At 46.2% G+C, this 14,390-nt stretch overlaps 1 protein-coding gene across 1 annotated transcript in view; it reads left to right on the forward strand.

Annotated features, from left to right (window-relative positions):
* Positions 1-744: 744 nt before the first annotated feature.
* Positions 745-14,390, forward strand: part of mcamb (melanoma cell adhesion molecule b) — a gene marked incomplete at its 5' end in the record, with an annotated part of 27,947 nt that continues 14,301 nt past the window's right edge. Inside the window, one exon of the mRNA XM_084454083.1 lies at positions 745-793. Coding sequence (XP_084310209.1) covers positions 745-793 — 49 coding nt within the window. The remainder of the gene's footprint in view (positions 794-14,390) is intronic.

A 14,390-nucleotide genomic window follows, 5' to 3' on the forward strand; every position in this document is an offset into this window, starting at 1 on the left:
TATAGAAGGGTCAGTCTCTCTCTAGCCGGGGGTCTGCTGGCCCTGGCAGTGACAACATGGGACCCTCTCCCTCCGTCTCCACGGATACGCTGTCCCTGTCGGGCCTTTCCCAGAGTTCTGTTCTGTCGGGCCTTTCCCAGAGTTCTGTGCTGCTGGGCCTTTCCCAGAGTTCTGTTCTGCCGGGCCTTTCCCAGAGTTCTGTGCTGCCGTTGGTATTTTATTTGTGTTTTCTTTCTCCTCTTTCCTGAGTTCAGAGGGGCCCCTGTGCCCCCGCCAGGAACCGACCCCGTCTGAGACGTGGGAAAGAGGATGGAGGAGGAGGAGGGAGGGGGAGGAGGGAGGGGAAATTTGGTGACGCCATGGGACCAGGCTGGAAGGAAGGAAGAAGGGAGGAGAGAAGGGGGAGGGGGGCGGGACGAGGGAGGGAGGAGGGGGAGGGAAGATGGAAGACATCTCTGACAGACCCTCCCAGACTGACCCTCCCAGACTGACATGTATGTGATTTTGATGTTTTTCTTTTTTCATGTTGGCAGTCTGGACATGGGAATCTGACTACAGCTACAGCTCACAAGATGCCAGGATGTAGGATCATGTAGAACTACTTGTTTGATATCGGAGGGTATCATAACTGGGGGAGAGCCTGGAGAGAGAGAGTGTGAGAGAGAAAGAAAAAGAGAAGGATAGAGAGAAAGACAGAGAGTGAAAAGAGAAAAGTACTAAAGAAGTATTGGGTCAGCTCTGAGAATGTTCCAGACCTTCCAGACCCCTGTAGCAGAGACATGCTCCCCCACGGGTAAGACCTGAAGGACAGGTGTCCTCCTGAAGGACAGGTGTCCTCCTGAAGGACAACCAACAACACACACAGTCTGACCGTCTCCCCCCCTGGTCTGTGTGTGTGTGTGTGTGTGGTCTGGTCCTGTCCTACTTTACACCCTTCACCCTCCTCCTCCCTCTCCTCTCCTCTCTCTCCACCCTTCTCCTCTCCTCTCCTCTCTCTCCACCCTCTTTCTCTCTCTCCTCTCCTCCCTCTCCACCCTTATGAATCCTCCATCCTGACAGTGTTAACTGTGCATGGTGTGTGTGTGAGGGAGGGCCCAGGGCCCAGAGCCCAGAGCCCAGGGGAGGGCAGCAGGAGTTTGCCCAGCGGAGAGGTGCTGGAGTTGGGGCACAGTGACCAGCTGACCTGACCTCTCCCTGGAGCTGGGGCATGGAGCCTGAGGCAGGGGCGGATATGTGAGACCCTCTCCCTGCTGCAGCTGCTGCTGTCTCTCTGTCTGTCTGTCTGTCTGTCTGTGTCTGTCTGTCTGTCTGTCTGTCTGCCTGCCTGCCTGCCTGCCTGCCTGCCTGCCTGCCTGTCTGTCTGTCTGTCTGTCTGTCTGTCTGCCTGCCTGTCTGTCTGTCTGTCAGGCTGAGCTGATTGTCTGCAGCTTGTAAAACATCACCTTAAACCCAGAACCTATTTTAACTAAGCCAGCTGTCTCAGGGGCATCACAGCATGGTGCTGGACCAGGCTCACTGTTTACTGTAGACATGTATGAGACTAGACATGTGTGGATGAAGATGAGGTGTGTGTGTGTGTGTGTGTGTGTGTGTGTGTGTGTAATGTTGGCTGTGATGAAAGGGGAACCCGAGTCTGGTTGCCAGTAGACAGGCCCTCCTCGGTGTGTTAGCAGAACTAATGTGATTGATGAGTGTTTGACAGTGAGACCCAGGCGCCCCCACGCTGAGGAATGCCTCAGCCCCAGAGTGTGAGGAGAGCCTGGGCAGCGGGTGGTACAGGATGGTGGGTCCACCAGGGCGGACATCCAGGCCCGGGGAGATGAGCACGGTCTCTACCTATACATGGTCTCACCTCAGAAACGGAGAAACAAGCTGTCTGTCTGTGTGCAGCTATCTGTCCTGCTGAATGATGGATATCCTTATATATCAGAGAGTACTGCTCCTCTCCAAGATACCTCTGCTCTACACTACTAGTTGCCAGCTTTCATCTGGTCTCTCTCTTTGTCTCCCTCTCTTTCTCGTTCTCTCTTTCCCTCACTCTCTCTTTCCTGCCTTTCATATTTTCTTTCTTAAACACTCTCGTTCTCCCTTGTGCTCATTCCTTATCTCCCTTTCTTCTAATTTTCTCTCTCTCCCTCTCTTTCTCCCCCTCTCTCCCACTCGCTCTCTCTCTCTCCTACTCCCCGTTTCCCACTCCCCCTCTCTCCCACTCCCCCTTCTCTCCCGCTCCCCCCTCTCTCCCACTCCCCCTTCTCTCTCTCCCACACCCTCTCTCTCTTCTACTCCCTCTCTCCCACTCCCCCTTCTCTCTCTCCCACTCCCCCTTCTCTCTCTCCCACACCCTCTCTCTCTCTCCCACACCCTCTCTCTCTCCTACTCCCTCTCTCCCACTCCCCTCTCTCCCACACCCTCTCTCTGTCTCCCGCCCCCTCTCTCCCACTCGCCTCTCTCTCTCTCTCTCTCTCTCTCTCTCCCGCCCCCTCTCTCTCCCCCTCCCCCTCTCTCCTTTAGTTCTCAGGGTCTGGTTCTGAAGTGGGCCCGCTGCTATTCCTGGCCCTGCTGGTCAGTGCTGTGTAATTGGACCATATGGTGACAGCAGACAGGAGCCACCAGGCTTGATAGGTGGCTGTTATTGTTAGATGTGAGATGTGAGCGGCCAGGAGACGGCACTGGGGATCTGTCATGGTGAACTATGACCTCTACCATACAGGCTGGGAATATCACAACAAGCAACAGGCTCACAGTTACCCACAAGCTGACAACACACAAGCTCACAACAAACATTAAGCTCACAAGCTCAGTGGAAGTCTGTATACCCCTTTCACCTTCTTCATGTTTTATTATGTCACAGACTTATTCTACAATAGATATGTACTGCACATACGTGTGCACACCGATTGATATGACACCCAAAAGTTAGCTGAGGTGCATTTTGTTTCCATGATACTGCTTGAGATGTTTCTACAACTTAATCGGAGTCCACCTGTGGCAAATTTAATTGATTGGACATGATTGGGTATTGCCAACACCGGCATTTATAATGTCCCACAGTTGAAAGTGCATGTCAGAGCAAACTCCAAGCCATGGGGTTAAAGGAATTGCCTGCAGACCTCAGAAACAGGATTGTGTCAAGGTATAGATCTGGAGAAGGGTACGGAAAAATGTCTGCAGCTTTACAGGTCCCAAAGAGCACAGTGGCCACATCATTAATAAATGGAAGAAGTTTGGAATCACCAAGGATCTTACTAGACCTGGCCGCCCGTCCAAACTGAGCAATCGGGGAAGACGGGCCTTGAGGACGGGCCAGTGAAGTGAGCAGGAACCCGAGGGTCACTTGTGGAGATGGGAGAAGAGGGTCACTCTGACAGAGCTCCAGCGTGTCCTTGTGGAGATGGGAGAACCTTTCAGAAGATCAACCATCCAGGCAGCACTCCATCAATCAGGTGGCCAGAGTGGCCAGACGGAAGCCACTCCTTAGTGACACATGACAGCCTGCTTGGAGTTTGTCCAAAAGGCACCTAGAGGACTCTCAAACCACAGGAATCAAGATTCTCTGGTCTGGTGAAACCAAAATTGAACATTTTGGCCTGAATACCAAGCGTCACATCTGGAGGAAAACAGGCACCACTCATCACCGGGCTGATACAGGTACCATCCCTACAGTGAAGCATGGCGGTGGCAGCATCCTGATGTGGGAATGTTTTTCAGCAGCGGGAACGGGGCGACTAGTCCTGATAGAGGGAAAGATGAATGCAGCTAAGTACACTGAGATCCTTGAAGAAAACCTGCTCCCAAGCGCTCTGAATCTCAGACTGGGGTGAAGGTTCACCTTCCAAAAGGACAATTACCCTAAGCACACAGCCAAGATAACAAAGGAGTGGCTTCAGGACAAGTCTGTGGATGTCCTTGAGTGGCCCAGCCAGAGCGCAGACTTGAACCTGATTGAACATCTCTGTAGAGACCTGAAAATGGCTGTGCACCGACTGACAGGATCTGCAGAGAAGAATGGGAGAAACTGTCCAGAAATATGTGTGCCAAGCTTGTAGCATCGTACCAAAGAAGACTTGAGGCTGTAATTGCTGCCAAAGCTGCTTCAACAAAGTACAGAGTAAAGGGTGTGAATATATATGTACATGTGATATTTAGGGCCCGAGCACTGGCGGTGCGAGGCCCTATTGAAACTCGAAGGATTATTATTCTCCTTCTTCTCCTTCTCCTTCTTCTCCCCAAACAAATGCCTTTTTGGCGGCCTAAACATCGATGAAAACGGATGAAACTTTGCAGATACATCAGTCCCGGTGTAAATCGGATATTTCATGGGTGACGGAAATGGGCGTGGCAAAACGGCTCAAGAGCGCCCCCTGGAAAGTTTAAAATGGCGAGCCCCACCTTTCAGTTTGATGTAGGCGAACGAAATTCGGTGGGCATATGTATTTCATCGAGCCACACTAAAATGTCTTTTGGAGCTATACCCAACATGCAACAGGAAGTCCGCCATTTTGCTTTTAATGTGCCATTTTGTCCTTGTTTTGACCATTTCCATGCCTCGTACTTCGACGAACTCCTCCTAGAGATTTCATCCGATCAACTTCATATCGGGTCGGCTTCATCTTAAGACCTTTGTGATCAAAAGTTATCAAAATAATTGAGTTTTCACTACACACGCTTGCCGTGGCGCCCCGCTAAAGTTTGACATTTCGCCATAAAACACGAAGTCCTCATAACTTCTCCATACATAATCCAATTTGTCCGATATATCTCACGCTTCATGACGGTTCTGTCGTGAACACATCTATGTGTCAGTATTGCGTCATACTTATAGCGCCACCTATTGGTGAAACAGGAAGTCCTCATAACTCCTACATACATTATCCAATTCGTCCGATATATCTCATGCTTCATGAAGGTTCTGTCCTGAACACATCTATGTGTCAGTATTGCGTCATAATTATAGCGCCACCTATTGGTAAAACAGGAAGTCCTCATAACTCCTCCATACATTATCCGATTTGTCCGATATATCTCACGCTTCATGACGGTTCTGTCCTGAACACATCTATGTGTCAGTATTGCGTCATACTTATAGCGCCACCTATTGGTGAAACAGGAAGTCCTCATAACTCCTGCATACATCATCCGATTTGCACCAAATTGCTGACGCTTCATGAAGGTCACCTTCTGAACACATCTATGCGTCGGTATTGAGTTACACTTACAGCGCCACCTACTGGTGAAACAGGAAGTACTCATAACTCCTACATACATTATCCGATTTACTCCAAATTGCTAATGCTTGATGAAGGTCGCATCTTGAACACATCTGTAGGTCAGTATTGCGTCATACCTACAGCGCCACCTACTGCTTACAGGAAGTCCTCATAAGTCCTACATACTTTGTCCGATTTACACAACATTTCTCACGCTTCATCAAGGTACTGTCCTGAACACATCTATGCGTCGGTATTGAGTCACGCTTAGAGCGCCACCTACTGGTGACAGGAAGTTTCTGTCAGTACTGGACACCGAAATAGCACACCCTTTAACGGCGCCACACCCCGACCCGCGTGGGGTGCGAGGGCCCGCTCACTGCTGCTCGCAGCACTAGTTGTGTTTTATTTTTAATACATTTCCAAGATTTTGGAAAAAAAAAACGTTTCACTTCATCATTATGGAGTATTGTGTGTAGATTGCTGAGAAAAAATTGAATTTAATCTATTTTGGAAAAGGCTGTAACGTATCAAAATGTGGAAAAAGTGAAGGGACTTGCAGACTTTACGTCTTGACTGTATGTGACAAACTATGACTGCATTTGCAACCTTACAATGTTCAGAAGGTGCAAAACATGTCTGCAACATCCCAATCAGGTATCAACATGTCTGACTGATGTCATTTCTGTCTAAGGCTCTTCTCTCACTGACCATAAGCCATTAGTTCATGGCCAACACAGATGCAGTAAGCTGTGATGTTAAACAAGGAAAATCCATATCTCTTCTGGTTTTCTCTCTCTACTGCTCTCTCTCCCTCTTCTCTCTTTCTATCTCTCTCTACTGCTCTCTCCCTCTTCTCTCTTTCTATCTCTCTCTCTCTACTGCTCTCTCCCTCTTCTCTCTCTCCCTCTTCTCTCTATCTGTCTCTCTCTACTGCTCTCTCCCTCTTCTCTCTTTCTGTCTCTCTCTCTACTGCTCTCTCCCCCTCTCTCTCTTTCTCAGTCTACCTGTCTCCCTCTCTCTCTTCTCTCTAACCCTCTCTCCCTTCTCTCTCTCCTCTCTCTACTTCTCTCTTACTCTGTCTCTCTAATTCTCTCTAACTCTGTCTGTCTCTCTCCTCTCTCTCTCTCTCCTCTCTCTCTCTCTCTCTCTCTCTCTCTCTCTGTCTGTCTCTAGAGAGTGTGGTTAATACCAGTGTGAATAACGCAGCAGGGTGTGTCATAGAGGGAGTCTCCAGTATGTAAATATTGATCCTAGTATGTTGATATGGAGGATGAGATGAGGGCCGGGGTAGATGGCTGATACTATGCATGTGACTGGAATGCTGCTTAGGTTACAGTAATGGTTATGGAATACTGATAGACGCATTCTCTCTCCGCTCTCTCTCTCCCCCTCTCTCTCTCTCTTTTTCTCTCTCTGTTTGTCACAACCCATAGACTGTGTGTGTGTGTGTGTGTGTGTGTGTGTCTCATAGCCTCCAGGCCCAGATGTCAATTGACTGAAATGGACAGATGTAGAAAACCAGGCCAGGTGGAGCCTGGCTAAAGGCTGATGGGCTTAGTTGTGCATTCAGCTGTTCTTTTCCTTGTTCTGTCAGAATTTCATTGCCTGCCCTATGCACTTCCCTTTAGGCGGTACATTACATTACAGTCAATTACAGGTAGGCCTACAGCTCAAAAAATTTGAATATGGTGAAAAAGTTCAATATTTTTTGTCACTCATTTCAGAAAGTGAAACTGAATATAGATTCATTACACATACAGTAGAGTGACATATTCCAAGCATTTATTTCTTGTCATTTTGATGATTATGGCTTACAACTAATGAAAACCCCAAATTCAGTGTTCAGTCTCAGAAAATTCAGTGTCTCAAAAAATATTGTGAAAAAGTTAAATATTGGAAACTCAAGATGTCACACTCTAATCAAAACACCTGCAAAGGTTTCCTGAGCCTTTAAATGGTCTCCCAGGAAACGATCACACTAGAAAGTCCGAACCCAGGACCAGACGAAATGAGGCTGCTTATCTATTGGCTAGAAAATTTAAGAGGGAAAATCCACATCGTTAACCGCATGTAATTAGAGCAATCACTGTTACAATGCGCATTGAATTTGCCATACTGGCGCTACTTGTGATTATTTGGTGCTCTGACAATAACAACGGTGACCCAATATGAGCATGACCGAATCTGGATGTGTGTAAACAATGAAGGCACGCTGCTTTTTTCAATGCCAATGAGTCGTAGGAGTTGGTACCGATGCAGAATACGGGCCCTGATGGATGCCGACATGTGTAGCATCCCTTGCACACATGTTGCCACCCCAGCAGGCCATGGCGAAGAACAGGACGCTGGCAACCACCGACTGATAGAACATTTGCAGCAGCTTGTTGCAGACGTTGAATGACCTCAGCCTTCCCAGGAAAAACAGTCTGTTCTGTCCCTTCCTGAAAAGAGCCTTTGTGTTGTCGGTCCATTCCAGTTTGTTGTTGATTTGGACTCCAAGGTACTTATAGGAGTCCACCCTCTCGATTTGACATGGGCTACAAATGGCTCATTCTTCGTGTCAAGCCACTCCTGAACCAGAGACAACGTCAGAAGCTTCTTACCTGGGCTAAGGCGAAAAAGAACTGGACTGTTGCTCAGTGGTCCAAAGTCATCTTTTCAGATGAAAGTAAATATTGCATTTCATTTGAAAATCAAGGTCCCAGAGTCTGGAGGAAGAGTGGAGAGGCACAGAATCCAAGCTGCTTGAGGTCCAGTGTGAAGGTTTCACAGTCAGTAATGATTTGGGTGTCATGTCATCTGCTGGTGTTGGTCCACTGTGCTTTCTGAAGTCCAGTCAACGCAGCCATCTACCAGGAGATGTTAGAGCACTTCATGCTTCCTTCATCTGACAAGCTTTATGGAGATGCTGATTTCATTTTCCCGCAGGACTTGGCACCTGCCCACACTGCCAAAAGTACCAAAAGCTGGTTCAATGACCATGGTATTTCTGTGCTTGATCGGCCAGCAAACTCGCCTGACCTGAACCCCATAGAGGAAGAGGAAGATGAGAGACACCAGACCCAACAATGCAGATGACCTGAAGGCCGCTATCACAACATGTGATGGGCTTCCATCACACCTCAGCAGGGCCACAGGCTGATGGCCTCCATGCCACACCGCGTTGATGCAGTAATTCATGCAAAAGGAGCCCCAACCAAGTATTGAGTGCATAGAAATGAACATACTTTTCAGAAGGCTGACATTTCGTTTTAAAATATTCTTTTTTAGTGATCTTATGTAATATTTTCTGAGACACTGAATTTGGGGTTTGTATGTGCTGTAAGCCATAATCATCAAAATTACAATAAAGGCTTGATATATTTCACTCTATGTGTAATGAATCTATATAATATATGTGTTTCACTTTCTGAAATGAGTGACAACAAATATTGAACTTTTTCACGATATTCTAATTTTTGGAGCTGCCCCTGTAGCTGACACTTTCATCCAAAGCGATTTACAATAATTGCATTTAACGAAAGTCAGTGTACTCTTACTCATGAGAACTCACCAAAAAGTGCATCTCCTTTGAAAAATAAGTGACTAAGAGCATAATCTAGTGCTGAGGACAAAGTGAAAACTAAAAATACAATAACAAACTGTAAATACAATACAGTCGGGAGTAGCTAGAAATTATCCATTCCGCGGCATTTCACCATCACCATATTTCACAGGGAAATCCCGTTGGAAATCTTGTGGGATTTCAGACAGCTGTTATATGTTATACATATACATATTCATATGTTATATGTTTTAGTGATGCACCACCGCCAGGTGGCGTCTTTGAGCAGATTAAGCAGGCTGGTCTCAGTGTTTTTCTCCTATAGTCTACGAATTAAGACAAGCCTGATCATTGCATCATTAAATTTCACATTCTTTAATTTAAAAGCTCTGTTGTAAAGCACTTTGAGCTGAATTAATCTGTTGAAAGGTGCTATACAAATAACGTTATTTATATACATTACCTTGTTCTCAAACACATTTTTTTCTCCATCTGGATGTAATTTAATTATTACGAACATATCTAGAGTAGCCTATCTATCTATCTCAGTAACTGATGTTAGGTCAAGACGTGATGCGCAAAATAACATAGTATTGCTAACAATGGCTAACAATAAATAACTTGCCTAGAACTACAAAGATTGGGTGAAAGTAGAGGTTTTGAGTTTTGTTTCTGGAATGCATTCAACTGGGATGTGACCCCGACCCGGGCACCAGAGCTCCGGATTTGGTGCCCGGGTCAGGGTCACATCCCGAGCTCTGATACAAATGGAACGCAGCATCAGACCTTATTCGTAAACCCCGGAAGTAGCTTTGAAGACGGGAAACCAGCTAGTGTAAATGAGTATTTTTAGTATGGCTTCATCACGATATGAAGAAAAAATAAGTTTGATCCGAGGTGTGGATCCATATGAAATTGACATAGTCGCTGTATTTAGTAGGTCTATTCATCCAACTTTGAACCTGAGTGCAGCACACTCTCCAATGAGCACACTGGTCCATGTAGCCTAACCCAACAAATACATTTCTATCTCCGTTTGCGTTACATGGCTGGTGCACATTCCCCTTGTTATGCTTTTGCTAGCCAGTAAGTTCCCAAGCAGGACTGGCTTTATCCAAAGAGACTGTAGTACCACTCTACTCGCCAGAATAGCACAAGTGCACCTCCTTTCTAAACAAATTCCCTACATTCTTTCGATTGGGAATTAGGGAAATTGAATTAGAAAATCATAATTTTTGTTCATTGACGCGAACAAACCAATTCGTTGTTCAATGATTATACAGATCTGATAAATGGCCTAAATCATGTTTGCTCATATCTGCAGTGAGGTTTAAAATAGTAGGTCTATTTATGTCTTGAAGGTTACAGAGGGACAACATGTGGGACATGGACAGACGTTGGCCTATTTATTCACAATTAGGCTTACAAACTTTCACGTCATTACTGACCTAAACCTGTTCAATACATCTCGTCATATTCAAGTCTCATCATAATATGGGAGCTATAGCCTAACGTAAGGGAATGAACGAAGGATTTAAAACAAACTGATTATAAGGACTATATATTGCCTTTTTTTTCTTGCTTTTCTTTCTTTGTGATTGGCCAAAACGCAGAAAAATTACTGCAAGGGAGGACAGTACACTGGCCCTGTCTGAACAGGATTCAGATATTGACATTTTGTTAGTCCAATCACATTCCAGATTCCAGATTTACCACAGTGAAGGCCGATTGGGTCTGTGTTTCTCTTCCCTGTGCCATTGTAGACTTTTTGTGTGTTCGTAGATCCATAATATAATACATCCGAAAGTATTATGGGACATATTATACATCAAACTGTTCGTCTATTTGTCTTGATTCTAGCCATCTAAATATCTAAGCTGACTTAAATACTTTTTGAGCTAGAGCCGTCTGAACACGAGAGTTCCACTGGCTGGCTATAGCCGGTAACGTTAGCTACGAGGTGCACTTCAGGCTACGGCACAGGCAGGCGCGCAGATTGGCTGGAGGCGCAAACTGTCGGCAACTCGTCCAAAACATTTCTAGAGACTGGGTCGCAACACCGGATCTGAGAAATCCACAGCCTGGCTCCTGCTTGCGTGAGAATTGATCGCTTTGCGGTGCTTATTCCTCATCCAGTGATGGATGGGTAGATGGAAAACTTTCAACTGAATGTTCATATTGTTCTGATAATTGTAGGCTATAGCAACATAAGAGTGGCAGCTTTGACAACCCAAATGAGCTAATCCCATAGCTGTACCATTGCTAGCTAGCCATGAGCGACCTGTTGGATACTGCATTTGCTTTGAAACATATTCCATTGTACAGTTGTCATCTATTTGCCAACAAACTGTTTGAGAGCCAGCACACCTCAGTGTCCCCTAATCAAAAACATTTTTCATATATCACCTAACCTCTCCAGCACCTCACCAATATCAATTCTTTTCTCTCTTTAGAGAAGAGTACAATCCATTACAACAACTATTGCTTACAATGTTTTATTGTTGTTTTGTAATATTTCATCATGAATATGATAAATAAATGCTGCATGTAGTTAAAGGAAGTGTTATTCAGGCGCCCATGGGCGGTTCGCCTCTCTTCCTTCTGTCCTCCTCAGTTTTTTGAGTCACCATCCGCCACTGGTATAGACCCTACTTTTATTTTAATTCCAGAAAGAGATCTGCCATTAATGAGTGAATCTGTCAACTCTAGAGCTTGTCTCTCATGAGTGAAATCTGACACCTCTGTGCTGCCAGCCTGCCTGGATCTGTTGGTCCGCTCCCTCTCACTCAGGCAGAGAGAGAGAGAGACCAGCAGGCAGAGAGAGAGAGAGAGACCAGTAGGCATAGAGAGAGAGAGAGAGACCAGCAGGCAGAGAGTGATAGAGAGAGAGAGTGAGACCAGCAGGCAGAGAGAGACCAGCAGGCAGAGAGAGACCAGCAGGCAGAGATAGAGAGAGAGAGAGAGAATGAGAGAGAGAGGTAGAATGAGTGAGAAAGACGAGCAGGCAGAGAGAGAGAGACCAGCAGACAGAGTGAGAGAGAGAGAGACCAGCAGGCAGAGAGAGAGAGAGACCAGCAGGCAGAGAGAGACCAGCAGGCAGAGAGAGAGAGAGAGAGAGAGAGAGAGAGAGAGACCAACAGGCAGAGAGAGACCAGGGAGCAGTCAAAAAGTCCTGTACCAACAAAGTGTGACAAAGGGACAAACCCATTCCTGTCGGGCTCCACCCATCAGCCCAAAACACCCCAGACCAGCTGTGTGGAGGGTTCTGATAAGGCCTTTGAACAGGGTTGGAAGAGTGTCTGTGAGTGTGTGTGTCTAGTGTGTGTGCTTGTGTGTGTGTGTGCGCGCGCGTGCATGCGTGTGTGTGTGTGTGTGTTTGCATGTTTGTGTGTGCGTGTGTGTATGTGTGTGCGTGTGTGTGAGCTTTGTCTTCTGTGTGCTCTACCTGGTTCTGTGTGCTCTATCTGGTTCTGTGTGCTCTACCTGGTTCTGTGTTCTCTACCTGGTTCTGTGTTGTACTTTGGTGTGGCTGTAGCTCAGGAGGTAGAGCGGGTCGTCCAGTGATCCTAGGGTCGGTGGTTCGACTTCCGGTTCCTCCTGACGACATGTCGAAGTGTCCTTGAGCAAGACACTGAACCCCAAACTGCTCCCAATGAGCAGGCTAGCGCCTTGCATGGCAGCTGCTGCCATTGGTGTGTTTGTGAATGGGTGAATGAGAGGCCTTCATTCTAAAACACTTTGGATAAAAGCACAGTTTAAGTGCAGTCCATTTAGCATCCATTTACTGAGCTGCTGAACAACGCTCATCGCTGTCAGCTGTCATTCATCACTGGTGTTTTGGGCTTCATTTTCTTTTATTTCAGTTATTGGTTTGTTTAGCAGGTACAATGCACACAAATCAAGCTGTACAGTATATGAGCCAGAGTTAGCTTATATGAGCCAGAGTTAGCTGTATATGAGTTATGAGTTAGCTGTATAAGAGTTATGTGTTAGGTGTATATGAGTCATGAGTTAGCTGTATATAAGCCAGAGTTAGCTGTATATGAGCCAGAGTTAGCTGTAGGCTATATGAGCCAGAGTTAGCTGTATATAAGCCAGAGTTAGCTGTATATGAGCCAGAGTTAGCTTATATGAGTTATGAGTGAGCTGTATATGAGTTATGAGTTAGCTGTATATGAGTTATGAGTTAGCTGTATATAAGCCAGAGTTAGCTGTATACTGTATGAGTTATGAGTTAGCTGTATATGAGCCAGTTAGCCTGAATGCTAGTTTTCATCTGTTGTCCCTTGCCAGATGTTTAAAAGGCAACCAACATTTTTAAAAAGGAAAATGTGCACTGAACTGAACTAACATGCACTGAACGAGACAAATACACATACAGTAGTAGAGGCAAGACCAGCAGGCAGGACAAGGTAGTTGGCAAGATGCTGGCAGAAGTGATGGTTCCAGCCCTATTGTACACATGGCTGGCTATTGTTAATCAAATTCATAATTAAAGTCATAGTTTTAGCTGCCTAGTTGAAGAACGGTAAGTACTAAATTCTCTAATATGCACTGGCACTGAATTCCATTCCTGCAACGCCTTAACTGAAAATGCAGAGTGGCTAAAGGCACTTTTTGGCCGTGAGGGTCCAGTGGTTTTGAAAGGAGTCATGTGGGCAGGATATTGGGGTGCAGGAGTCATATGGGCAGGATATTGGGGTGCAGGAGTCATATGGGCAGGATATTGGGGTGCAGGAGTCATATGGGCAGGATATTGGGGTGCAGGAGTCATATGGGCAGGATATTGGGGTGCAGGAGTCATATGGGCAGGATATTGGGACTCTCTCTGTGAATGTAGACAGAGTTGCCTTAGAAAGACCCATTGGTCTTACCTGCGCACCAGGCTGTTTGTTGTAGTGTGTGTGTGTGTGTGTGTGTGAGTGTGTGTACTGCAGCTCCAGAATGAGCAGACCAACAACAGGAGCTCAGTCCTAGCCCCAGGATGAAGTCTCTCTCTGTAACGACAGGAGCTCAGTCCTAGCCCCAGGATGAAGTCTCTCTCTGTAACGACAGGAGCTCAGTCCTAGCCCCAGGATGAAGTCTCTCTCTGTAACGACAGGAGCTCAGTCCTAGCCCCAGGATGGAGTCTCTCTCTGTAACGACTATGTTTGAAGGCTGTTTGTTGTCACAGCAGCTTGTCAACACTTAGAGATTTTCACCAGGCTGTCAGGGGCTCAGACGCCTCTCTGTTCTTCACAACCAATTAGGACGTTTTAGACGGATGATTCCTTGGTATGCTGCCATCTGGGACCTCTCTCTCTCTCTCTCTCTCTCTATCTCTCTCCCTCTATCTCTCTCTCTCCCGCTCTCTCTACCTCTCTCTCTCCCTCTCTCTCTCTACCTCTCTCTCCCCCTCTCTCTCTATACCTCTCTCCCTCTAACTCTCTCTCTCTCTACCTCATGAAAATAGTAGAATCAGGTTTATATAGCTGTAATAGTGAAAAAGTATGAATTTATGAGTATAAGCATAAGCTACTGTACTGTATCACCCCTTCCATTAATTATTTTGCATAGCATCAAAAAGCATGTAAAGCTGCACTTTATAAAGTTTAAATGGTGATAAGAGCTTACGATGTATAAAGTTTAAATGTATA

Source organism: Borostomias antarcticus, assembly GCF_949987555.1.
Source record: "Borostomias antarcticus genome assembly, chromosome: 1".
In the NCBI taxonomy this organism is placed as follows: domain Eukaryota; kingdom Metazoa; phylum Chordata; class Actinopteri; order Stomiiformes; family Stomiidae; genus Borostomias; species Borostomias antarcticus.